General features: G+C 41.3%; 1 protein-coding gene across 1 annotated transcript; it reads right to left on the bottom strand.

The window, feature by feature from the left end:
- On the bottom strand, nucleotides 1-25,196 carry kcng4a (potassium voltage-gated channel, subfamily G, member 4a). The gene is made up of 4 exons (XM_040133351.1): nucleotides 25,171-25,196; nucleotides 21,549-22,066; nucleotides 20,753-21,394; nucleotides 1-1,700 (listed from the first exon to the last, which is right to left on the bottom strand). Exons 2-4 carry the CDS (start codon nucleotides 21,654-21,656, stop codon nucleotides 822-824), a joined length of 1,629 nt encoding a protein of 542 aa, XP_039989285.1. The 5' UTR covers nucleotides 21,657-22,066; nucleotides 25,171-25,196; the 3' UTR covers nucleotides 1-821.
- Between the last annotated feature and the right edge of the window lie 2,191 nt (nucleotides 25,197-27,387).

The raw sequence follows: 27,387 nt of genomic DNA, 5'->3' as shown, positions 1-27,387 counted from the left end.
GGCTGTTAGCGCTCATTTTCTCTGACTCACACCCCCTCAAATAAGATATCTTTCTCTCCATCCTTTCATTTCCTCATCAGCTGATTAAAAAAAACTGTTTGGATCATAACCTCTGCAATATCTTTACTCAGCTTACCTGGAGTTCAAGGTAGAGAATGGAGAAACTGTCACCTCTTTGAGTCCAAGCATATGGACGTACATGAGAGAGAGATGGATATACATCTTGTATGAGTCAAAACTGTCAGTTTGTTTATATTTCTTCTCAGAACATGGCTTCAAGCTTCTCAAAAATAAAATCAGAGAGGAGCACTTCTTTGAATTCATGGCAGAAAAGTAGAATATACAGTATGAAACACATTTTCAGGTCATACTGTAGGCAACATATTAAAAAGTAATATGAATAAAACTAACAGTTGTAGTTGGGCTTATAAGTATTTTCACAGTGAAAGGAAAAGCAACTTTGGACTGAATATTGCATGTTTATGGAAGCAGCCGGTCACTAATATTGCTGCAGAGGATTTCTGGTCTGGCAGACTGGACAGTCCAATTTAAAGGGTTTTAAGTCTTAGAGGTTCTGTGCCGTCAATAGTGTGAACACTTATACTCCTTATCATCAGACTGCAGAGCAAAGGAAACGCTGTTGTTGTTGTTGTTTAATCCCTTTTTATCCAATGCAACACAGATGCTTCACAACCAGGTGCGGAGTGAGGCCTTTAGAGCAATAGTAATTTACAGTACTTCAGTACAGTATGCAAGACGGAGATTAAAGGACTCATATGTTCTTGGAAGTTTTGTTTTGAGTCAATCAGTGTGAGCACTGTTCAGAAAGCTGCTGCTGGAAGGCTGTGATTATTATTTCCTGCAGCTTCGCCCCCTTTCCCTAGCAGGGCTAGAGACTCCAGTGAGTGCACACTATCCTTATCTAGACGTAATCCCAGTCCAGGCGGAGCTGAGTTCCCTCCCCCTCCTTCACCTCCTGCCTCCTGCAGCTCCCCGGTGGCAGCAGCAGCGGCAGCAGCTGCGCACTCTTCTTTGAACAATCGGTCATGCTCCATCTTGAGCTCTTGGTAGGAGCGAGAGAACATGTGGAAGATGGAGGTAGCAGGGAAGGCCATGATGAGGATCCCACTTAGGATGCTGCTCAGGGCTACAACCTGTCCTGGAATGGACCTCGGTACCATGTCGCCGTAGCCTACGGTTGTCATGGAGATAATGGCCCACCAGTAGGAGGCAGGGATGCTGCTGAAGTCATGGGCACCTGTGAGCTCGCTCTCAGCCAAGTGGACAAGTGGGGAAAAGAGGGTGACGGCCACGCAGAGGAAGAGCAGAAGGAGACCGAACTCCCGGGTGCTGCGCCTTACGGTTAGCCCGAGTGTCTGCAGGCCGAGAGAGTGGCGAGCCAGCCGCATCACGTAGAGAATCCTCAGCGCCCGCAGGATCCTCAACACCAGGCCCAGCTTGTCCAAGTAGCCCTTTCCTCCTCCTGGCCTTTCATGCTCCTGGGATGGATCCTCCTCTGTCACCACCAGGGAGACGTAGTAGGGAAGGATGGCCATGGCGTCGATGATGTTGAGTGGCCCACGGAGGAAGTCCAGCTTGCTGCGGGCCTGAATGAACCGCAGGATGAACTCCAGAGAGAACCAGGCGACACACACCGTCTCTATGATGAACATGTTGTAGCACTTAGAGGAACATTCACCCTGAGGTAGAGAGGAAAGGCGGGGAGTTGGAGGAGTGGAGAGACAGAGAAATTGAGGATGAAAGGAGCAAGGGTTTGACAGAAAGCAAGATGGATGGGGAAGAAAGCATTGGGAGATGGAAGAAAAAAATCCTGAGGTCAAATAACAACCCTTGCTAATCATTAATAAATCATGACCTACTCTCACTCAGTATGCTAAAGCTAATGCAGCAGCACTGACAGACAATACAGTGACACAATCAATCAATTATTTCATTAGGGCAGGTTTCAAAGATTAATATGACACTCAGTGGGAGCGGTGACAGCAAGCAATCAGGCATGTATGCCCTCTAACTACAGTATGAAGGAAGAGTAATGCAATGATAAAAAAAAAACCCATGTGATAATACAGAGGAGATTTTGGAGCCGAAAACCCTGCTGTTAACTGACCGTTTTCTTCAAGGCTTTGTCCCATGCCATCACAAAGCTCTCACTGTCACACTTTAAAAAAAAAAAAAGCCTTTATTCAACTTCCTCACACTTCCAAATCCCACTCCAGAAAAGTCTAATATAAGCACTTAATCTACTATTAAGCATTTTTTCATACATAAGAAAAAAAAAAAAAGATATATGCTGTAAATCCACTGGTTTATCAAGCAGCAGCCACCAGTGAAAAAAGGCAATGAATACATTTCCTTAAAAAGTCGATGCCAGCTCAAAAAACTCAAGTTGTTCAATTCAGTATTGAAATACCCAACTTCTCTGGAAATAATTTCCACAAGTTAGAGTCTCAGTAGATAATTAAACATATCTAATGCATGGCATACTGGAAATGATTGATTATGTATATTCAATAATTATTAAATTTTTATTCATTATCATTTAAGAAAGTGTTTTCCCAAGTCAACAGGTCTCTTAAGGCAAGGGTATAGTTGAAACAAACCAGTTAGTACAAGGTCCATATCTAAAGGCAAAGGCATTTATAGCTGTTCCAAGTGACCAGACTCAAAGGCAGGGCGAAGAACCTGCCTTAATTAAAAGGGACAAGATGCGATGAATCGTCCAAATGGGGACAGCAGGGCACACTTCTTGAGACTCTCTGCTGAATTGATGGCATTGATGGCGCTGAACTGGGTTGTACATAAAATAAGTGACAGAAGTAGTTGTGTAAAGAATTAAAAAAAGCTTGAGAGAGATTCTGAGAAAATTCTGCACTCTCGCCTCTGAACATCTGGCAAAAGAGTTACAAAAACTGTCAGACGGAGTCCCTGAAATTCCAACGTCCGAAAGAGGGATGATGTGTAGTTTTAGGGTGGTCATGATGGTGCATTTATTGCCTGAAAGAACAACAATCTTTTACACGTCGTCTTGACTGAGAGTGCTGTGATGCAGTTAAAACTGAAGAATTGAAAGTCATCTGCAGCTCCGTATTTTATTTTTATGACTTTCCTGTTATAGTTAATTATTATACAAACAAATGCTGCCTTTCCCTCTTCTTGTCAGTGTTTTTGACGAAGCAGCTGTCAGTATTGTTATTAAATAAATGTTAATTAAATTGGTTCCATGCTTATGTTCAGGTGAGTAGCTATGTTGTGGCCAATAATTGATCCAAACAGCATGAGCATAAAAGTCACAGGTTTCGGTCATACACAGCGGCCAATTAAAACGTGTAGTGTGAGTTAATAAAAAGTACAAGATTGATAAAAACCCCCAGTGTCTGCCCAGATTTAGCCTACAGTATCATACTTAGCCATGGCGGTGGCCACTTCTTTGTCCTGCTTCAGGGACACTCAGGCCCAACAACTTGTCCAAATTAAAAGACAAAGTATATCTGCTTTCACACTGCAGCACTGAACTCTTCTAGACATTAGCTAGAGGAGCTGTATTTGAAAACGCAAATGTCAGACTGAGTTGAACTGGACATTAAACAGTCTTTACCCTGCCAGCTCCCTAGTACATTATCTGTGTATGTCCGATTGAGCAGATGTGTGAATAGAGCATGTCACTGACCAGAAAATTCACAGTGAGCGAGTGGGCGTGTTGACGTTTCTATCCTGCCTCCTACACCTATTTCCAGTAGGTGAGAATGCGTCTCCCATGGACAGTGTCCGGTTGTGTGTTGCATGTGTGAAAGGGCAACTCTGGACTCTGGACCTGATTCTCTGGACACTGTCCGGAGCTCATATGTGAAAGTGGCTTAAGTTGTTTGTTACAGCCCTCACAACAACACATATAAGCTCTTTATGATCTGATGCCCATGACAATGAAATTGTCATGGTTAAACTAATAAATACTTAGCTAAGCTTAACGAAAAATCACAGCCATGGGTAAAAGAACCCAACCTTGAGTGCTGATACAGAATGTCGGTAAAAAAATGGCTAGCAGTGATCTTGCCAGTCAAAGTCAAACATTTTGTCAACACATACATCCACCCCAACCTCCTTCTTTCTTTAGACTTTGTGGCTTTACAATATCACTCTACTTCCTCCCGTGGCCCTGCTGGAGAAGAGTCATAGGAGCCATTGGAGGCCTTTGTCACTTGAAGGTAAAGATATTTCATTATTGGGCCTTGGGGAAACAACTGATACTGTCATTTTTCTTGGTAGGACATCCTCTTCTCGCAACACCTTGTTGTCCATCTTTGGATTTTCTGGCTGCAGCCACTGACAAAGATGCTGGTGAGTGATAAACAGCCTCAAGGCCTCAAAATGTCCCTTCAGCAAAATACTGTGAAACAGACAATACATCTACATTTCCGTACTGAGGGCATGTTTCTCAGGCAGATCAAGAGTGTTCTTAGGTCTTTTTTCTTGGGTGATTTGCATTTTTCTACCTTGCAACTGCAACAGAATTCCAGAATTTAAAAAAAAAAAAAAAAAAAATGATAATGCTGAATATGAAACCACATGACATTATACTGTATTCATTATTGAGGTAGACTTTATTTGTGTGTTCTCTGAATCTCTTCTATCATTAGCTTCTCAGCATTTTCTCCCCTTTTTTCATTGTTCACTCTCAACATTTATCTCTCTGCTCACACTCTGTATCTATTTTCCTTCCCTCTCATCCTTCTTTTCCTCTCTCTGATACCCTCTCCTTTCTCATCCTGCCTCTGTCTCCACCTTCCCATCACTCATCCTTTTCCCTCCTCCGTCACCGTCTCTGGACTCCCTCCCTCTCATCCTTCATTTTGTATTTGCCCCTCACACTCCTTCATTCATTCAGTGTTCCTCTAAGAGAAAAGCAAGTCCATCCACTGTTTCTCTATGCATGATGCATCCTTCACACACATGTGCCATTCTTTTCCATGTCATATATCACTCGTGTCCTTTCTCACTGATTCTCATCCCCACTGTGACTCTTAGCCTTTCACTTCATTCCTACAGTGACACGTATCTGCATAATTTGTAGTGTTGTTGTATAAGCAGCGCCATTATCAAGTTAGTAGTGATGTTTCGACGTCAGAAAATGTCCCTTCATGCATTCATTCTGAAACCACTTGCTTTGTTGTTACATTGTGCTAAGTTACAGTAGAAGTCCTGGTTTTTATTTGTTGTTATATATTCTGCATTTGCTTTTATTAAAACTGCAGTAGCCATGACGGTTTGTATCATTTTATCCCATTAACAAACAGTTTCCCCTCATGCCTGCCTCCCCCCTTCAAACTGTGATAGAAGAGTACTCCACCAATTTATTATTATTTTCCTCCTTGTCAGAAACTACAACAACTACAGCAACTACATTACCCACAATGCACTTTGGCTGCCAACCCTTTGCTTGGACATTGGGGTGTGTTATGCTAGTGGCAGCTAATGAAGCCTTGAGTCACTTGCCTCAAGCAGAGATGAATAGGCCTGGTGAGCTCACTTCCTCTTGCTAACTCCACACCCCAATTTTTTATTTTTTTATTTCTAAACTTGAAGTCTTCAGCCCCAACTGACACTGACTCAAATGACATCACTTGAGGCAATTTATCAGACTACACAAAGCTCCCTCTAGAGCCACACAAAACTTTATAAAATTTTCTTTACATATGCAGTAGTAATGCCTAAAACCTATGAACAAACTATATAGAGTATGAGTTCCCTTTTAAGTTGTACGAGCTGTAAAACAGCTGTTATATCATGATTATAAAAGTGATATGATGAACTTGCTAGCAAACAGTAACTCATTTACACAGACACTGAGCAACTGTAACATTCATTTGGAGTATTGGTCTGACCACCAGATAAATGTTTATCCAATTTTCAGTGTCTTTTTATAATATTGCTGTACACCTCCTCCTGAGGGAAATGTCTGTTTTTTTAGCAGCTAAACATTTCCTTCAGTAACCAGGTAGCTGCTAACTTTGTCTGTCTGCCATTCTGTGTAAGGAAGCATACTGCGGGTTAATCAGATTTTTTTTTTTTTTTGCTGAAAGCAACTTGCTGCTGCATCTTGAAACAAAGTTCATGAAAGCGGTGAGAGTGAACACAAAACAGTAAAGTTGAGGCTTGTAAAACCAAAACAATGAGCTGGAAGAAGCTTGTATCAGCTTGTTCTAACGCCTAATTGAGGCTACATGATGTTTAGAATGAAGTGTGAAATATTTAAACTCAAAGTTCCATGTTTTCTATGACTGTAACAATCCATCCAATGGAAATATTCTAGATGTGTGTTTTGCATCATTTTATGAAAATTTCCTAAATATTCAGTCTGACATATTTGGTGTTCATGGAAAGTATGAGATTTCTACTAGTATTTAAATTACAGTTCTGTGAGTTTGAGCAACGTTTGAGTTTGTAATGACTGGTACACCAGTGGGTTGCCACTTGTTATTTGTTAACAGTAACTATACAAAGTGGCATGTTACTAATGTGGCTAAATTTTGGCAGAAAATATTTACAGTGCCTTTTTATAACTTTAAGCAGCAAAAATGCTTTCTGGTAATATAAGAGATCAATGAAGGTTTAATAGTGCTGTGTTTTCCACCCTAAGTATGCTTTAAATCAAATCCATAAGAATTTTTTTTCTGTGCTTCTTTTCAGCTTTTCCATCATCCTAATTGCACTGAATGGCTTTCTAAATTATAGAAATGTTTTGTGCTGCTTTACATAAGGGACTACAAAATGCTTAACTAATGAAAACCAATTCAAACTTAATTCAAATATCTGGAGCTGATTATAGCATACTTATTCCAAAATGAACACTTGTAAATAAAATTAAACTTAGACTATTGCATGTAGGTCCAGAGCAGCAGTGTCGCAATTGTCAGTGCAGCGGCCCACACAGAAAAAGTGGAACAACAATGGCTTAATCCGAACAAACCACCATTTCTCCAGAGGTCTGAAGGACTGACTGGGGGATATTTGTTTCTCAAGCAGAGGACATTTACAAAAAGAGAAGACATATTTCATAGTGTCTTGAAGCGTCTCTCCTTAAGAATTACCACTTCAATCTTTAACTTAATTTAAATTTTTACACCTCTCCTACTCCTTAATCTTGCCTGCATTCCTTATGTTTTCTCTGTCTGATGTCCAGTCCTGCTTTTTTGGTCGTCTGTTTGTCCTATATCAATCTTTCAGACACTTTCTCTCTACATCTCACGTCATGTCTCTCATTTGCACTCTTTACCTGTCATTTACTCCTCACCGCTCTCTCATCAGGGCTTTTTGACACCGTTCTCAACCTCTGCACGATAGGCCATTTGGTCCAGCTAGAAGCTTCCTACATCTGGCTCTCTATCAAACACACACAGATACACACTGTTGCACACACAATAACTCCCACAATACCCATTATCTCCCTGACCTTATCTCCTCTGTGTCACTCTCCTTGGAACTAATATCAGTGACAGCTCATTTCAAGACAGACACTGTTCACCCCAGCAGCTGTTACACATGGGGTTTCACATTATTGTCCTTATTAACGCATCTCAATGTCAAATGAAGACAAAGACCGCAGCAAGGGTGCAAGTCATCCTAGGGCATCCTTCCATTATGATTTTCCAAACGTTGTTTGTTAACTTGAATTTCTAGAAAAAAAAATATTCAGTTGTTACAGAAAGGAAAGTGTTCACTCTACTAAAAAACAAACATCTAAACAAACAAAAAAACCGGAAGTACAAGTCTTTCTGTAGAAGGAACCGCAAGACCAAACTATAAAACTAACTATAAGGCTGTCTATAAACATATTCAGTGAAGGAAAGATATAGGACCATACACACACACACACACACACACACACACACACACACACACACACACACACACACACACACACACACACACACACACACACACACACAAGACAAAAATGTCTCATACCTGTGTCAGATTTTTAAAATGGTTGGCAAATAGTTCTGAATAAGCATCAGATCACATCCTGCTATTTGTTTAAAGTGCTTTTATTGTGCATCTTTTCATACATACAGAAAAGTAAAGTTTACAGAATGGGGGGGGTGACGCTTGAAAATTCTTCACAATAGGTTTAGGTTTTTCATCAAAATCTGGATAGCCTTACTTTGGTTTAGTAGACCTCATGCACTGGCCTGTTGCAAATAGAAAATATTACATACACATTGTAATATGATTTTTCTTGATTTGTCTGAAATCCCCTTAAAGCATCTCACTGCTAAGCAAAAGCTGACTATATGTGACTTAACTCATGCTCTTAGGTTTAGTTTATTTCACTTTCAGTTGAAGCAATTTAAGAAGACTAAATGTTAGGGCTAGGTAAGAAATTTGATGAAGTGTTGCACAATCCATATTTATTCAACACTCCTCTGTTGCAACATAAACTGCTCTACAAATGAGGTATGGGCTATAGTTATGATTGCAGACAAGTATGTTAAATTAACTAATGGCCAAGCTGGCTACAGTGCCTTAATTGTTAGCTAATGTGACTGACTAGTGCTAGCATGTTGCTGGCTAGCTAGTGTGTTAGCAGTCAGCTCAGCAGGTAGTACCCCTGCGAGTAGTCACCACATCACCAAGTGTCTAGCACCACCTATTTTGCAAGGACACTTGGGTAAACTTAGCTGTCCTTCTCTGGTGTGACCGGGCCTTAACTTGATAAAACTGGTTCCTGCCTCTTATAACCTGTTCTGCCCTCCTGCTCTAAACTTTGGACCCACTCATTTTCCAAGTAAACTACTGTATCTAGTCACACCTGCTATGTTGGTTTCTATATTTTGTACTCACAACTCTGAAGTGTGATGCCGTGTGCCGTGTCACGAAAACTCCTGAAATTCGATCTGTCTATGTAATGTGAGTATTTTCTTAGCTCGTCAGTATCCAAAGTGCAAATATCTTGGATGGAAAACATGTCGAAAATATATTCACTGAAGCTGAAGTTTTAGATTGATTACTTACATTTAACCGCACTGAAAGCAGTGGGGAATAGAGGACTTGAGGTATTTTAAAGTGGAAATGAGAATGACTGAATTCACAAATCTTTATCTGACCTTTGACATTTGTATTCTTGGGAGGAGAAAAAAGACAAGAGGCTAAGTGCAATGTGGGACAAAGGGTATACTGATACTGGTTTTAGAAGAAAAGACGTAAATATGTTTTATTAATGAATATAAAAGTAAAATGGCAAATATTGTGGTCTGTACTGAAGGATTCTTATATTGACAAGCAAATGTTTGGCACTGCCTCTGCAGTATAGTTGAAGTGTTTTCAGTCCTCACTCTGATTAAACTGGCATTTGTTGCATAGTCATGATGATATTTGGTGTGTTACATTGATGTCAGTGTTTGCATTAATGGCTGGGTAGATGGTCAGAGAGATTAAATCATTGCGTTATAATATATTTCTCTCTTGCAAACACACCCAACTTTCTTTCACTAATGTGGCAGTTAAATATGAATAAGTCATGATGCAGAGAACTCACACACGTGCTCCTTCCTCTTCATGACGGTAGAGCAACACAGTATGTTTCCCTGTAATTCTTAATTTGGAGTGAAGGTAAACACAGTTTGGTTAAAAGTCATTATCATCCAAGGGTCATCCTACCACTGGCTGCATTGTGCTGTTTTGTCAGCACCAGATGAGTTTTGCATTCTTGTTGACAGCCTCCTGTCGACCCTCTGCCAGTGACCCATCACTGTGCAGGGAGACAGCTGCTAGATGCTGCAACAGCAAGGTCACTCTGTGTACCACGGGTTTGAAGTGTAAATGTGTCTCTTTATTGTTGGACAAGAGAAAGCTTCTATAGCACTAAATTATGAATGTGTTTTTTTTTCTACTTGTGGATCAGATAAAGCTCCACATTTTGAATGTCTTCAGTTGGTGATAACAACTCCTCCTATTTGCAATTGCCATACTTTTCCATGAGCGATATAGACATGTGGATGTGTGCTTTTCTAACCATTGCAAGATGATGAACGAGTGCACTGTGTAAGATTTGGTTATCATTCTTAGGAGTGCTCCCTGGTGTTGTGTGTTAACTTTGAATTTCATTCTATACCTTTTTCACAGTATGTCCTTAACTCCACAGCTGTCTCTTCATATCTCTCTTCTATATCTTTCTCTTGGGGCCCATCTCCAAATCAGGTAAAAAAAAAAGGCTCATTATGATTCTGCAAGCCAACCGGTTTTAGTTTTGGGCAGAAAGGGGAACAAAAGAAAAAATTTAGCCCATCAATCACATTTACCTTTCAACAGACCTTGAGCATACTTTGCACCACTGAACACTGTTTCTCTATGATGCTGTGCTGACCATGCGCTCACTTTTAAAGCTTCTCCATAGAAGAAGAATTGAAAGGAGGACAAAAGTGATGGATGTTTAAGGCGGCAGAGACAGAAAGACACAGAGAAAGAATTAGGGGGTGGGGTTGAATGCCACACCACTGGCCTTAACCTGAAAAACTGCACATCAAGTACTGTGTTCACTAGTCATGGATTATTAAAGGGCTTGTACTATGTGACACCTCCATGTATCATTAGGCTGTTCTCCTGTAACCTGATAGCAGCATGTACGCACAAATGCACAAGGGTAAGGCTTGTAGTGAGTTATGTTTGCACCCATTAATTTTCAAGAACCCTTGATACGTATTATGATTAAAGAGCTACAGTCACCCAGTTTCCAAAGACACACTGTCCACTGGCTCAAATGAAACTCCATACGCTGCTCACCATAACACAGACATTGGTGTGAAAGAAGAGCCGAACAGTTTTGTCTCCATATGAGGCTGCTGTACAGGCCACTTAGCGACCCATCACTGACAAAGACCAACAGTATGTTTACCCGCACACATCTTAATTGAGAAAAATGAAACAGGGAAGGTGAGAAAAACAGATAGAAGAGAGGAGAGAAAGAGAGTAGATGAAACGAGAGGGGCCGGCTAAGCGTTGTGGAGTGGTGGAGGAGAGAAGGATTACCAGATCAGCTAATGAGGAAAAGATGAGGTGACATTTGAGGCATATGGATCCCTTCACACACCTAAGTCTCTATTCTCCGTCTGTCAGGATGCTGCACACACACCGAGCAGAGTCAGAGTGAGACACACATAAACAGCAAATGAGGGCTTTGCTTTCCAGTTTGTTAGGATCTTTGTTCCAGGATTGTCTCATCAAATAGAGGATGAAAGTGGGTTTGCATTGTTTTAAAAAACCCTCAAAAAAGGTTTTGGAAAATTGATTTCGTGCAAGGACCCCCATACACACGCTCACACAAGCTATACACACTTTCTTTACAATTCAAATGAAGCCTCCAGTTTTCTCTTCAAAATGCTGTAAAGCAATTCAGTGTTGTTATGTTAGTTTCTTATCCAATATTGTCAAGTGTTTAGTGTTTCATCAACTTCGAGATGTTATAGGTGCAGCAGCAATGTACTCGAGTACACAAACACAAATGCCGAAAAACATACAGAGCAAAGGATCCATCTACTTTTACTAGAACAAGATGTTGAAAATGCCTCATCAATTTCTTGCCTTAATAAGCACATCAGGAATTAAAATAATAAAAAAAGAATAAAACACACACATCTGCTGCGGGTTGAGCAAGGTTTGCTGCTAGCTGTGTGTAGGAATGAAAAGGCACAGTGCAAAGGGTGTGTTTGACTTCAGTTGTAACTGGACGGAGCAGCAGTGTGAGGGGCATGAATTTGATTTTGTGACAGTTGCCAGGAGAATAGGATTCTGATGTGCTGCAGTAACCAGAGAGGGAAACTGCTGTGCATGTAACCTCAGGAGTAGAGCTGGTGGTGTGTTTGCTTTGTGTTTGCATTGTGTGTATTTTGTGTGTTGTATGTGTCATGGCCAAAGCTGTTTTTACTCTCCACCCTACCCTGCCCTCAGTTTTTTCTCTTTCGTTGATGTTTCCCTGCCTCTGTCATTCCTCACCTGTCCAGCAGGTGTCCTCAGTGTGCTCTCCTCTCCCAAATACTCCCTTCACAGTTGCTTCTTATCACCAATTAGTGTCTAAGCATATAATGTATATAGAGAACTGTTTTTGTGCAGTAAGTTTCTGGTTCAAACGCATTCTGCCAAGTCAACAATCTACTCATACCTGCTTTGTTTGTGTCTGCATTTTGAGTCCAACTACCTATAGCCAGCAGCTGAAATGTAGGGCCGCTGTCTCCCGGTCGACTGGTTGGTCGATACGCTCTTGTCCGACCAAATTCTCATCGGTTGGACAATCCCCATTGTTACTTTCATAAGGAGAAAAGCACTACATCAATAGCCTCCCAGGATTAATCCATTATTTACTGCGTTGCTTGTTTTACCATTTATGAATGTTTACTCAGTGTCGGCTCCAAACTAATTGAAACTATGTCAAAGAAGTTGTTGTTTGGCTGCACGCTTGTTGGCTCCTAGTGTTTTTATAATTTCAATATTAAAAAATAAGGTTAAAATGAATTAATATGCTGCAAAAACTAGCTTTTAATGTTTATTTATATAACATTTACGCTAATAAGGCTACCAGGTAGAGTGCACAGTGCACTGTGGCAGATTAAATTAATCTATGGATAACATGCAGATAGTTTTTTCCCTGCGACGAAACATTTGGTTGAAGAGTAGGTACCATTTCAGTCTACCAAGATTTTCTTTGTTTACTATAGCCCTGTTGAATTGTGATAATGTGTCATATCACTGAGCTGTGGGTGGGTTGTCTGTTATTTCCTTTCTTTTCTTTTTGCTGTCTCAATCAGATTAGTGTTTACAAGAAGAGATACCTCTTTGTTAGGGGAAGTCACCTTAAACCTGAATAACACTAAGGGTATATGAAATGTGATCACTGAGGCATTAAACTGGGTTTAAAATGTTTGAATGTGTTTACTGTGCTCTTGTATTTGGGCAAAACGAGACAAAATAAATGGGAAAATAGTTCACCCTCAGACTGATTTTTAACATTCTTTTTTTTTATCAGCCCATCTGCCCTTAAGAAGCAAGCAGTGTCCAGAGACACTGTATACTGAACTTGGATTGTTTTCTATGTGTCCCAACTAAATCCCTTTTTTAATGTCTGCATTTCAAGACCAAATATTGTACACTGCAATGTGTCAACAAGCTTGTCCCCATCCAAAGGCTCCCCCAAAGACACCAAGAAATGGAGCCTTCTTTTGCCCAAAATTTGGAGGACATAAATGATGTATCCTTTCCTACAGACCAGTGCACATCAGTCAACTGTTTTATGGTGCATTCGGGGGTTTGGCATCATCTGGTGAATAAGGAAACCAGGTTATATTTACAAAGGTATAAACAACCTTTCTTAAATTTCCCACTGGTATGTACTACTTTGATAGTTGTTGAAATTTATGACTGCTCTTTTTGACACACACACCATTTGTTTTGCTCTGGTACATCTTATTTGGGAGGAAGTCCCCCATCTTATTGTTCTTCTTTTGCAGTACTGCAGAACTATAACGGCTGCTTGATGTTAATTTCACTATGCCATTCAACTGTTAAATAACCATAAAGTCATTTTTAAAACAATTACAAATGGCCAATGCAATATAAGCAAGGTCGATTTACAGCTTAGAAATGTCAAAAACTACCAAAGCCCCCCCACCCATTGTCTCCAACTAACAGCCCTAAACATCTCCAAGGCTAACACATTCAGATCTAACAAACACTACTCCTCTGCATTGTGCTTTACTTGACTATGCTATGCAATCCTGTCCTGGTATGGACAGGATAAACATCTCATACTTTGTTGTGCTCTCCCATAATCCCACTTGGCAGTCATGCAGCACATTAGACAGACGGAATACAGCTCATAAACAGATAGGCCGTAATAGGCATGGAATCTGCTCTTCACTGATATGGTCAAAAACAGCACATACGTGCCGGCAGACATAAACACATAGGAAAGACTTATGCATGGTAATTATTAGTGCATGTACATTCACACACATGCATTGTCAATACTTTACCAGAGTCTGGTAATTAGCATATACAGTAGTTCAATCAAATATTTACAGATCCTCTTGTGGTTTGAGGGTGTCTAAGATTGAGAAACACATTATTTCTGCTATCCAGTTGTAAATGGAAACTTGCTATAGCAAGACATGAGCAGAATTTTAAAGTTGTGGGCGCCCACACACACACACACACACACACACACACACACACACACACACACACACACACACACACACATGCGTGCACACACACAGCTTTTCTATTTTTCTTTATCATCCTGAATGACCTATTCCGCATTATTTCAGTTCTAAGAAGGTTATCTATAGCTACTGTGACGTCCTCTGACTCTGTATTTGAGTGTGTGTGTTGTGAGACATTATAAATACCCCACTGGGTTTACCACCCCTCTTTTCGTCTCTGCATCTATTTTTTTTTCTGCTTCCTCCTTCCTCTCCCTTATTCTCTCTCTCTCCAGTCACCAGCCTGCTTAAACTCTTATTTACTTTCCTTGACTTATAATCACCCTGACTGACTGCCAGCCTCAGTCTCACCCTGCTGAGCTAAAAAAAAGGTTTGTAGACACCAACACCTATTTATGCTCCCTTCATGTTCATTTAATGGAGGCTGAAATTATGAAGAAGGGGAAGATAAAATGAGGTACATGAAGAATGCATTTTTAATTTTGTGTCCCTGTTGTTACACACTCAAACGAGGCTCATGATTGATGATGTTGCTTTATCGTCAAGGCTTGGACGACTCAGTCGAACTGGCTCAGTGTATAGAAAGCAAAGGAGTTCACACACACAAACTTAGTCATTTAAAGACACACTGTTATTGCTTTAGATCTCCTGTTACAGTAGGTGTTTCACATCTCAGGTGTTGTAGTGAATTATCTTAAACAAAATTATATGCTGCGAAGGCCTTCAATTATATTATTATTTTTTTATTTTATTTTTTTTACAGATCATGCTGTTGGTTGTGCTGCTTTAGCGGAAGGGGAAAATCATTCATGCTTCCAAGTCCGGACAGTCAAACATTTTGGATACCACATCGCAACTCCCTCTCAGAGACAATAATTTTGGCAAGTGGCTTTGTTGATTCACATAATCTAATTCTGCATATTTCAGAAGCAAGACCTATAACCAGGAATTCTTCTGAGATTATATCACAGCCAACACTTTGATCTTTTCCAAATTATTCTCAGTAGAGCTGGACATGATACAGACATAAAAAAACCCTTGTTTCCAGTGATCATGAGAAGATGATTTTGTGACCACAACAAAGATTGTTATCGCAGTTTTTGCAGCTTGTGAAGATCACAGATTTGGACCAACTTTTGTTCTCTTGAGTAAGAAAGAACATTTTGCATTTATTCATTTATTCAAATCAGAATATATACATACATACATATATATGTACACACACACACACACACACACACACACACACACACACACACACACACACACACACACACACACACACAAACGCTCGTGCACCCACACACATATACGCATATAAACCCACGAGAGAGATTAAAGATAGAAAAAATAAAGTGAGATTTTCTTGTTGTGATTTGAAAACAACCCTGTTTTCACAACTTTGAACTTGCCCAACCTAATCGAGACTGCTAGGTCTAAATTATTTAACGTTATTTAATGAGCATTTACTGATCATTTAGTCATAGTTGGCTCCAAAGTAATTGATACAATGTCAAAGAAGTAATTGGTGTGCTGGGATCAAACGTCGATATAGTTCTTTTTTTGGAAGTCATATGAATATGGGCAGGTGCACGCTTGTTGGCTGAGTCTGAGTGTGAGTCATTTCCGTATAAGATAATTAGGTTAAATTGATTAATATATTGCAAATACTAGCTTTTTATGTTTATTTATAATTCATTTAGGCTCATTAAGCTACCAGGTATAGTGCACTCAGCGCACTGTGGGTGATTGAATTAATCTAGAGATAACGTGCAGATTTTTTTCCCCCTGTGACCAAACGATTGGTTGAAGAATAGGTATGATTTCAGTCGACCAAGACTTTCTTTGGTTGACTACAGCCCTGAGGGTACCACTTTCCCATTCACTTGAATGGGACCTTCTTTTGGACCCCACTGCGTGTCTGTGTGTGTGTGTGTGTGTGTGTGTGTGTGTGTGTGTGTGTGTCTGTGTGTGTGTGTGTGTGTGTGTGTGTGTGTGTGTGTGTGTATACATATATAAATTACATGTATATATCTGTGAGGAAATATAGATAAAGAGGAAGGAGAGAAAGGAGGCTTCATGGCTGGTTTAGGTTTACATCCTCCTCTCTTTCTCTGTTTTCTTGTTATCTTCTAGTCCTTCACCTCAACCCACACTCCCATATTTCCTCCCTCTAATATGTAAAGAAGTCACAAGACACATCATCTCCTTCTGGCTCTGTCTATGTCTCTATGTCTCTTTTTTTTTTCTCTTAATAGAACGAGAAATCACACACACCCTCTATATTCACTTGCCCAGACAGGTTCTGCAGGTCAATGAGATTATTGACAAGTAGGAGCTGCTTGAGAATAAGTGGACAGTCAAACAGAAAAACGTGTCAAAACTCACAGTCTGAAGCTTAAGTCATTGCAGTCTTCTATTCTGCTGTCTCTCTCACTCCCTCTCTGTCACTTTCTCTGCTCCCCTCTCTCCTGTTACTTGTGATTGATGACCTGGGAAGTAATTATTGAACAGCAAATCCAACTCCAATTTATGGCATTAAGGACATAAAACGGCCGCTTCAATTACTCCCCAGGCCAGAATACGACTGAGTTAGGAAAAGGAGAGCAAATCTGATGAGGCTGTCTGAAAATACTCCGTCACCAGACAAGAATATTAAAAGACATGAATCCGAGCAACACTCGCTGAGAGTAAAACACTTGGATGTATATTTGGTAAATGAATGAAAATCAATTCAGAGAAAGTTGCTGCTTTGCTGCAAAGTTCTACTCAGAACTATGTGGAAGGAAAGTCAGTATCTTTGGTGGATATTTGACATTTGAACGGCAACAAGACGTAAACTCAAGCAGGTTTATCAATGTTTGCTGAGACCTGCTCCAGAGAGAGTTAAAAGCTGCATACGAATTCTTCTTTCTAATCTAAACACTGTTGCTGTCCTGCAGGGAAATTTGATTCAGGGAAATTACTGGAGCCACTGCAGGGTTGGGACAGTGGTCACAGTAGAAATTCATCTGATGAACTAATGAATATGGAGGCCACCTGAGCAAGCTTCTTCGAATAAAATGGAAATAGTCTGGCATTGCCATGTCTTATAATGTTATCTTGATGAAAAAAGGAAAGAAAACATACATGCATTCCACCACAGGAGGAGTAAGCTAAGGACCATGACCAAAAAGGGAATAGTTTGGTTTAGTTATAGATTAGTGAACGCAAGGTCATTCTCATCCTAGCAGCAGATACTTGCACACATCTTTTTTTTCAACTCCTTTTGGTTACTGATGCCATGCTAAGATACTTTCTACAGTAAATTACTTTTTAATTGTTGCTTAGTTGTTATTTTTTATAATTTTTACTGTTATTTCTGTATTTGGACTTACAACTTCAATCTCATACATAGGTGGTGCTATTTTCCTGTGACTGTTTATCACAAATATAGCCAAGTACCTAACTAGCTAGTTATGTGGGAAGTGGACGTCTGAATTTCTTAATCCCATTTACAAAGCTTCGGTCATCTGTTTCTCCAGCTTGGGAAAACAGCTGTTAGCGAAAACGACATCTGAACTGTTCGATTCACTGAACAAATCTGGGCTGTAGGCGGAGATTCAGAGGTATGGAACCAAGCCAAATCTTTATTAAAAAAAGCTTTGACTTCTGAAACTCAACTTTTAGGCCAACATTTCACATTAGAAACAGTGTGGTGGATAAATGTAATGGTCACATGATGACTTTTTTACTTTGAGATATTTATGCTGTCCATAATGATGAAAGACTACTTTGACTTTAACTTGAAAATTTTCAGCCCTACAAATTCCACTGACAGTTTAATGTTTCTATCAGCTAGGTCTAAAAATCCATCACCGTTGTGACTCTCTTTTTTTGTATCAATATGTCACTCATCTACCTGAACTATCTGAACTTTTAAAATGCATAAGCGGAGTCTGTGTGTCCTGTCAGAATGCTGTACACAACCTGAAGGAATAATTGTGGCGCCGGAATTATATGGAGAGTTTTTACATAGAGAGCAGAGTGCTTATACAGTGGATAGATACACACCCACAGCAAGAGATGGACATGAAACTGAGCCGTAAGATAAAGGCCATCCCCAAATGATTTAGCTCATAGTGCTATATTGTTTGATAGAAGGGATCAGCTGAGGACAACCAGAAACACATTACATAGAGGTAGACAAAGGGGAGCAGGAGGTGGGGAAAATTAAGCAGTGTTTATCTCTTGCATTTCTTTTCATCCAATTTCACTCCCATCCTTTTTTAATTCATTCTGTCGCTCTGATAGACCTACCCTTCTATTTGCCCTCTTCTTCCTCCATCTTCCACTTACTTTATCTGTCCTCTCAAACTCCTGACCCAAACAGAGGGAGCTAGAAAAGCAGGATGAATGTTGAGTGGATGAGGGAATTTTGGCACACTCCAAAGCGGAGCAGACCAGAGACAGGCACGAACAGCAGGGCCATGTGAATCAAAGATGACATGAGTCCTGCTGCACCTTCCTGGGCAGGCTGACCGGACACCGAGGGTGGAGTTCAGTGGACAAACATGGGAGAATAGTGAAACTCAGGAGCATGCAGTGAGAAAAACATGGAATCAGCAGATGGATTTGTTTACTTTTGCAGAGAGCTGCCATCCTCTTTCCAAGAATGAGCATAAATATGCAAACAAAGGCTTGGACGAACACACACACACACTCCTAAATGTCCTTACAACCCATAATGTCCTCACAAGGCAGTAAAGATGTCAGATGAAACATTACACATACAAACACATAAAGTTTCACAAAACTATGCGTTTTTTCTGAAACACTCTTGAGCCACGAATTAATACAGAGTCATAAGGGCCTCTGTGTGTGTGTGTGTGTGTGTGTGTGTGTGTGTGTGTGTGTGTGTGTGTGTGTGTGTAAGAGTTGTGTTTGGGGAAGTGACCTGGCTACCTGACGTGTACACTCCTGAGGACATGGGCTTGATTTTTCCCATGGAGTTTGGCTGTCTCTGTCTCTGTTACTGTGTTTACCTGAGAGAATTACAATAAGGAGAGCTCAATTTCCTGTTGTCATCAGAAATGCAACAGTGATACTAAACATCAGGAAAAACAATCTCTTTACATTGAGCAACACTTGTACACGGTCGGCTTCTGCTGCCTAAATATCTGATTGCTTGTCAGTCCTGCTGTATATCTGATTCTTTTGTTGTGATCCTTGTCAATTCTGTCAGTGTACAGAAAATAAATCTACAACAGTGTCTAATCCAACTATGCTTTTTTTCCTCTAGGCGTACTCTTACATGATGTGTCCTGTTATATAAAGGTCCACTTAAAATGCAGGTTTACAAGCACACACTGAATCAGACCCTGGGATGTCCCACCCTGTACTCAATCTCTGTCATCTGTGTTCCTATGACTGTCATTGACTACTGGACTCCTCCTGGTAGGGCTCTCGATATCATCTCTTCAGCCTCCCTAAATTCTCCAGTATCACACCCTCCTGCACTCAATCCCTTGACTACTCATATCAAAATCAATACAGGGGCTGCTGCTGATGACTTCTCAAGGAGCATCTGTTGAACAGGTGCGTAGAGTTTTCCTGCAGCAGCCAGTCTCTGCACACACACAGGACCTACCTATACATATCAATTCTTATCTAAGCTTACTTTGGGGAAACCTTTCCTGATGGGATGAAAAGAAAAGAGAAATTTGTTGAAAACATGGAGAAGGATAAAATCTTTGCCTGCAGGAAAAAATGTATATGTAATTTAATTTCAGTCACAGAAAAACATTCATAACTGAGCAGTGGAAATGCTGCAGTAAAGTTTTAGTTAGAAGGCAACAGAGGAAACAAGAGTAAATGTGTGCGAAATTCAGAGAGCCATATTGTTACAGTGGATGAGTTAAGTACTATTGTATGCCCATGTCACCATGTGAGAGTGTGTGTGGGAATGTGGTTGCCAGTGCACGAATCTGTGTGTTTTTACATGTGCAAATTTCTGCAGCCGTAAGTGTGTCTACTGATGTGCACATTTGCATGCGTGCATGTGTCTTTTGTATGAGATACAGGAAGCCCATTTCATTATTCCCCAGTGTTTACTGACAGATACTGGACAGGCCTCAGTGAGCAGCTTGGGCTTCATTATCCAACACTGCAATGGTAGGCACAGATCACAGGACATGCATGGCCATCACACACACACAAAAGCATCCCATAGGGATTTTTTAAAGGGTGTGACGATAGGGAGTTTTTATATTTGAGAATTTTGAAGCTCGAGTTTTTTGCAGCATTACAATGCCTCAATGTGAGATGAATAAAACAAGAGAATGCACATTTCGTTTTTCTCTCACTCATAAACTCCGATGTACTGTAGACAGACACAGGTGATAAATTTAAACAAAGTTTAGAGTTGGAGATAATGCCTAAATGAGCATCCAGTTTGTCATATTAGGTTATGAACAGATCTGTTACTAGACGATCAATGTGTCTTCGAGCTGGGTAGAACTGTGTGCACACTCTGGCTCACTCACCCTGTCCTCTTCCTCTCTGAGGTCTGGCATGGTGCTGATACACAAGCTGACGACAGTCACTGCAACCATGATCACCGACATGCAGGCGAAGATCTTCCCCGGTAAGCCAGAGTGCGGATTCTCCACCATATCTCTCAGCCAGTTCATTACCTTACGATACCTTGTTTCCTCCACCGTCACATGCTGCATGGCGTTTCTCTGCCTGCGCTCCTCCTCGCGCCGCTCCTGCTCGTGCACCTCCTCGATACGCGTGTACATCTTCCTCTTGCAACAGCGCTCCATGTATGCCATCTCCACACCCCAGTACGTCAGTTCATCATGGAGGGAGAGGACGCACATCTCCCGCAGGAGGCGCAGTTTCCCTGCAGCCAGGAAGTTGAGGATAACCCTGAACGCGGACGGTGAGCGGTCGAAGAAGAACTCCTTGCGAGCTTCGTCGTAGTCATCACAGACACTGGCTATGTCCTCAGGTGACCGGCAGCCACAGAGGCGGCCAAGTCGGGTGAGGGGGAATTGCTCCAGAGTGCTCCAGGGGAAGGTGTAGCGGTTCCCCCCAACGTTGATCACTGCCAGTAGGCCATGGTCGATGGACACCAGGTCTTCTGGCCGACGGATGAACTGAGCCCTCTGGTAGTACACACCCTGGAGAGTTGAAAATGAAAAGCTTCAATGCATGAGCAGCTGCATTTGAGACATTTGTGAGTACAATTCATTTTCCAGAACTTTATCAGTGATTTGATATAATTTTTTTATTCCTTTGTCCTTTTATTTTACTTTAATATCCTTTATTCATTACCTTGATGGTCTCAGTCTCAGGGATCTCGGTGAAGATGCGGTCAAGACTGCTGTCATCACTGACGGACAGATTGCTGAAGTCATGGTTGGCGTTGCTGATGATGGGCATGGCAGCATCTGGAAAGCGAGCTGCTCCGGACTGGGCAACTTAGAGCAGGTGATGAGGACAGGAAGAGTGTACAGCGCTGAACTTTTCAGTCTCAGGAAACAGTAGCCCTTTCTGTATTGCAGCCTCCAATGACTTACGTTACAACTTGCCCATGAGAAAAACAGTCTCTTTGCTCTCACAGCCCTCAACCCAAGGAGTTTTTTCTCAGCGACAGATGAGCAATGGCTTTGGCTTCCAACCAACAGAGCAAAAACCCAGAAAGGAGAGGAATGAAGAGAGCCAGGAAACCTTTTTGTCACATCTGAATGTGAGTGGGTTTTGACATTGCCGTCAGAGGTTCACACTAGATTCAACTGGTGTATCAGGATTCGGCATCAGATCAGCGGGTAATCCTGGTCTGAAGTGAGAGTCTGGAAAAAGCCCAAATAGAGAGTTTGGGTTAGGATTGATCAGTGACTGATCAATCCTACAGAGGATGATCTGGGTGAGTCAAGGAGTCAAATGTGTAGCACTGATGCGTCCCGGGACTAAGCGGGTTCCTCTGTGTTGCTGCGGCAGGATTAGGGAGGGCTTAGAGACATGGTGGCATCATGCAGACACTGAGATGGACACAGAGAGAGAAAGAGAAAGAGAGACAGAAAGAGAGTGAAAGAGAGACAGAGAGAGAGAGAGAAAGAGAAAGAGAGAGAGAGAAATGTCACAATGGAACTAGGATGGACTGAGATTGAGGAGATTGAGCAAGAATGGGTAAAGAATAAGTAAAAGACAGATGGTGTGAAGACAGAATAGGCTGAAGAAGCGACAGAGAGAGCACACTTCAATGAGACTGCAGTGCAGTAGGCTCCACCCTCACCTTTAACTTCCTTTCAGTGAGAAAAAAGATAGACAGACACATCAGCTCTGCTGCTATGAAAGGAAAGTCACTGTCCTTAGTACAGGACTTCAACTGATAGCAGAGGAATTTACAGTCAAATCAAATTCCATTAACGACAGAGTGGCTGGTTTACTCGGCAAAGGTCTTAGACAATTTAAGGAACACCGGTAGAAAAGAACATTCAGGTTTTGTGGTGTTATTGATACTTTGTGAGTTTGTGAATTGTGAGTTATTGGCTGTTGAAAATGGTCAGCAATCCTAGCAACAGACACTGAAACACAGGGTCCAATTGTTTTTCTTGGCAATATGATTGCTCTGAAACTTATTGGTACTGTTAGTTGTTACAGTTGCCCAGAATGGTTTTCTGTGTATCAAAGCCTTAAATAGTTGTGGTTAATTTCGAACTGGGTCCTATTATCACCTGATTTGTCATTTACATTTCATCTGTCTTTTCCTACCAGTCTTCATACACCATGCATGAAGATCAGCAGCTAGCAAAAAGTGAAGGTGGACATCAAAAAGACCATGTCCACTTTTCTGACATCTGTAATAGCACAAGTGTAATTAAAATCCTTAATAAAGGCTGCATTCCAGTTTGCCATTGTCAATGCCATTAAATATACCTGTGCCTTTCTTGCTAGTCAAAAATATCTAAACTGAAAAATGTTTATCGTTATGTACTTACTATAAATAATTGCATAATTCTACCTTTTTCACATACATTTTACTGCTTTTCATTTTATTATTACAGACCAAACATCAGAGTTTGAGTCAGTGAGTTGCACAACATGCTGACAGAACTTAAAATATCTCAGCATTTATATAATGGTTTTAGTGGTGTCTTTGTGATGGGTTTTATAAGGAGACTATGGTTCCCATTTTTCATTAAACGCCAATTGTTGAATTCTGACAACATGGGAAAATTCTACGTTTTTATATCTAGATTTTACCAGTGACAGATCAGCATACATCTTTACAGATAAAGATTATTCTGTACAGGTGGTAGGTGAGAATGTTTTGTAATTGAATGGTGTGGCAGCAAATGCTGAAAGAGTAAGGCCTGGTTTGAAACAGCTGGCATCATCCTTTGAGACACGCTGTCCTGTAGCTTGTCGTGTCCAGCTCCTACCAATAAAGCTGGCTTATGTTTGGGTGGCTGCCCTGCAATTTCCCCCTGCCAGCTTTTGTTGCGAATATAAAGCTATAATAGCTTTTCTACACATGCCACAGCAATTTAGGGGCAATTCCACAAGTTTCTGGCCGTTTCTAAACAAACATGGCGGTACACGTTCCCCTCTGCGCAAATACAACACTCATCTGTCACTTTGACTAGCCCTGACTCACAACCTTGATGCTGAGCCCACCGTACTGTCCTGTAAGACCAATACAGGCCTGTGAGTTTGTGGGAGTTACACAAACAAGAGCAAGAAGAATATTATCAACAGTCCTCACACTATTCTGCTCTGTATTTATCTACAGTAACTTCGGGCTTATTGAATGTGTGACTGGACAGCACAGACAGTTTGAAGTACTGGAGCGCACCAACATGCATCACTAATTAAGATCCAGGAGGATAGGATCCTGTACTGGAGGAGCCAATAAATCACTTCTGTCATGATGCTGGTGTTTCATTTCCACCTCACAGGAGGAGGAGAGCATGATAAACCATTTATTAATCGATCTTAATTCCCTATGGATGTGGCTGGTTTTTCTCTGTGGAAAGTTAATTGAAGGAAGCGTTTTCAGCAGCACACTGGTATTATCAGGCTTTACTGCACCTCCTGGCTCTCCACTGGTCACAGATGACAGACAGCTGAGGAAGGATATCAGAGGAAGTGGGAAGTAAACTCAGCTTGTTTAATTACATGTGAAGGTTTACATTTTTGCAGGATAAATTTATTTTAAAAACATACAAAGTATTATTGAACTAAATCAAACTTAACAACTTAAAAAACTCAATAAATCAATACGTTTTAAATTAGTTTTTGTTATATGGATACAAAGTTTTTTCTGTGGCTTTTCCATTGACGGGCTCATACTGTATCCAGCACTCAGTCAGTGAGCTTATATAATATTCATGGGCATGTCAACAGTGGCTGCATTTGCCAGGAGCTGGTGGAGAGACCCACATCTAATATAGATCGAGTTGCTTTAATGCACCATAGGACAACTCTCTCTCTCTCTCTCTCTCTCCAACTTGCAAAAGCGCGCACACACTCAGGGCGCCGACGAACAATTTTATCAGACTTAGACATTTAATTAAACTGGGTTGAAATGGGCGTCTAATTAAGATCTCATAACGATAATGTGTTGAGATCATTTTGCAGGAAAACAAATAGTGGGGACGTAATCAAAGTCCAATGTTGTTTTAAGGGCATTTTACATCCCTCTCCTTACAATTATTTTAAAACTGGCAGCTATTTTACTCTCAAAATCTGGATACACCTACTTCTAAATCAAACACTCACACAGTCTGTGGCAATTTTTCATACCCTACTGTACCTCGCAGTCTTGGCGAAGTGAATAATAAAAGCGATTCTCATTTCAGGTATTGTGACAGCGCATTACAACTTCAGATTAATGTGAGGCTGCAAACACAACGCACGCAAACATCAGTGTAACTTATGAAGTGCAGCTTACCCTCCTGCGCCCCGCACTCATCTCCAGACGTCCAAACCTGCTCGGTGTGGTACCCCTCTGTTGCCTCGCAGTCATAACGATCATTCAACACCAAATCAGGGTGTCACCGACCATCCCCGGCCGCCACATTTAAATTATGATAACCAGGGTACTTCTCCGGCATCCGCATCATCCAAGCCGGCGGAAGGCGTTACGACAGTCTCAAGCATAGCAGGGATGGAAGCGGGTGAAAGGTTCGGTGTGTTGGAAGTGTCCCGTTACAGCTCGGTTAGTGGTGCTGCAGGAGGAGGAGGAGGAGGAGGAGCGGGGGGTGGGGGGGGAGCCGTGGTTGCTCCGGGTACCCAAGTTCAAGTTTGCGTAAAGGTGACGACAGGCGCAATAGTGACCGGGAGTATGGAAGCTCCTGAGGCATTTTAACAAAACTCTATTGAGGGAGAGCGGCTCTTGGAGTCCTCTCGAGATCTCCCCTTTAGCCTAAAGATAATAGGAAATTCAAGGACACCGAGGAGATGCTCTCAACAATGCTTCCTGCCCTGATCGCTTCGCGCGCAACAGGGGGCGTGGTTCCCTCCCAAATCACCTTCACTAAAGGTTGGCTGGAAATCTGCAGTGAAACAGCAACTCATGCAATTTGGGTCTGATACCATAACACTGTCATAATACGCACTGACATCAATGCCAAGGAACAGAGAGGGAAAAATACTGAAATCATGACATTAACGAAAACAGAATTAAGTAGAATAGTATCACTTATTGTATCTATGATCTGGGATTTTACCACTTAATGTTGAAACTAAGTGATATGCCAGTCTGGATTTTTTTTGAATGTGACACAAAGACACAAACAGAAATCTATTTTATGAATACGGATGATACACAAGGACTGAGTTGGCTGTTCCTATGTGAAACATTTAAAGTAGCCGGTTACTTGGGGCTGGGAGAAAAAAACTGCTCTTTAACAGGATCAGCTTTAGGCCTGTGGCAATTCTTCTCAGTGTACAGTTCATTACAGGTCATTGTTTTTGTATATGTATTACTGGAAGATGCATGTTATGTTAAATGTTTTGTAATCCCATGTGGAATTGTTTTTATTTCTGTGTCATTTTGCCATGACACAGATATAAAAACAAACTAAATATTGTAAGCCACATACAAGAGAAGATCTCTGTTCCAAGTAGGAAGGGCAGTGATATATCAAAGTGACACTGAACAGCTGGCCAAACGTCTGGCTGTGTAGTAAGTAAATATACCTCAGTGTTCAGTGCTGATTTTGAAAACCCCAACTGTTCCAGGTCAACACACGCAGTATCATGCCAGCCTCTGCAAAGCTGGCACCAAATTTGCAATAGGTGAAAGTTCAGGAAAAAAAACAAACATTTTACGCGCAGATTTTTCTGTGTTGCCGGTCTGACACACACTCACTTTGTCCTTCAAAGGCAGCTCATTAGGTTGCATGCGCCTGAGGGAACTGCTAAAACAAGCAAACACTTTGTCCAGGCCCTTATGGCTGCTAACGGAGCAGACAACACATTAGTGAGGGTAGAGATGGAAACTGAAGAGGTAGGGAGGAGGGGGTCTGTATGTGTGTGTGTGTGTGTGCGCTCTGGGGTGTTCAGCTTATTGAATCCCTCCATCACTATTCATTAACCTATAGTGCAGCATATGCCCAGGGCTGATTAGCGTATGCAACATGAGACCGATCACACACACTGTGCTATTAGTTCTCAGTCAGTTTTTTTTCACAAAGGAGACAACGTTTCAGGTGCCCTTCAATCTGCCTCTGTGTGACAGTAATGCAATATGCCTGTTTAATGCTGTCTGTCGTTTTCTTATGTTTCACCACACACGTACGCAGTTAACACACAGACAGAAATAAACACTCACACACCCACAGATAGGTGTGGATTTGGCACAGGTGGTAGTTGGGGAACACCCGAGTCCTCCAACATTAAACCAGCTAACTTGTTTATGTGTTGCACCACCTTCAGTCCCTTCTGTGTTTCCCTGCTTCATTGTTTTTATTAATCTCTCTTTCACACACACACACACACACACACACACACACACACACACACACACACACACACACACACACACACACACACACACACACACACACACACACACACACACACACACACACACACACACACACACACACAAACACATACTTACAGCTGCTCACCATCCATCTCACACACACCACAGTGCAATACA

This window comes from Xiphias gladius, chromosome 8 (genome assembly GCF_016859285.1).
Source record: "Xiphias gladius isolate SHS-SW01 ecotype Sanya breed wild chromosome 8, ASM1685928v1, whole genome shotgun sequence".
NCBI classification, from domain to species: domain Eukaryota; kingdom Metazoa; phylum Chordata; class Actinopteri; order Istiophoriformes; family Xiphiidae; genus Xiphias; species Xiphias gladius.
Note: the sequence above shows the minus strand (reverse complement) of the source record. Positions and strands in the feature narration are given on the sequence as shown.

Coding starts and splice junctions, on each gene's coding strand:
- kcng4a (XM_040133351.1), bottom strand. CDS start 21,656: ATGCCCATCATCAGCAACGCCAACCATGACTTCAGCAATCTGTCCGTC. Junction 21,395..21,548: donor CTGAGACTGAGACCATCAAG/GTAATGAATAAA, acceptor TCAACTCTCCAG/GGTGTGTACTACCAGAGGGC. Junction 1,701..20,752: donor TCAGAGAGGAAGAGGACAGG/GTGAGTGAGCCA, acceptor TCTCTACCTCAG/GGTGAATGTTCCTCTAAGTG.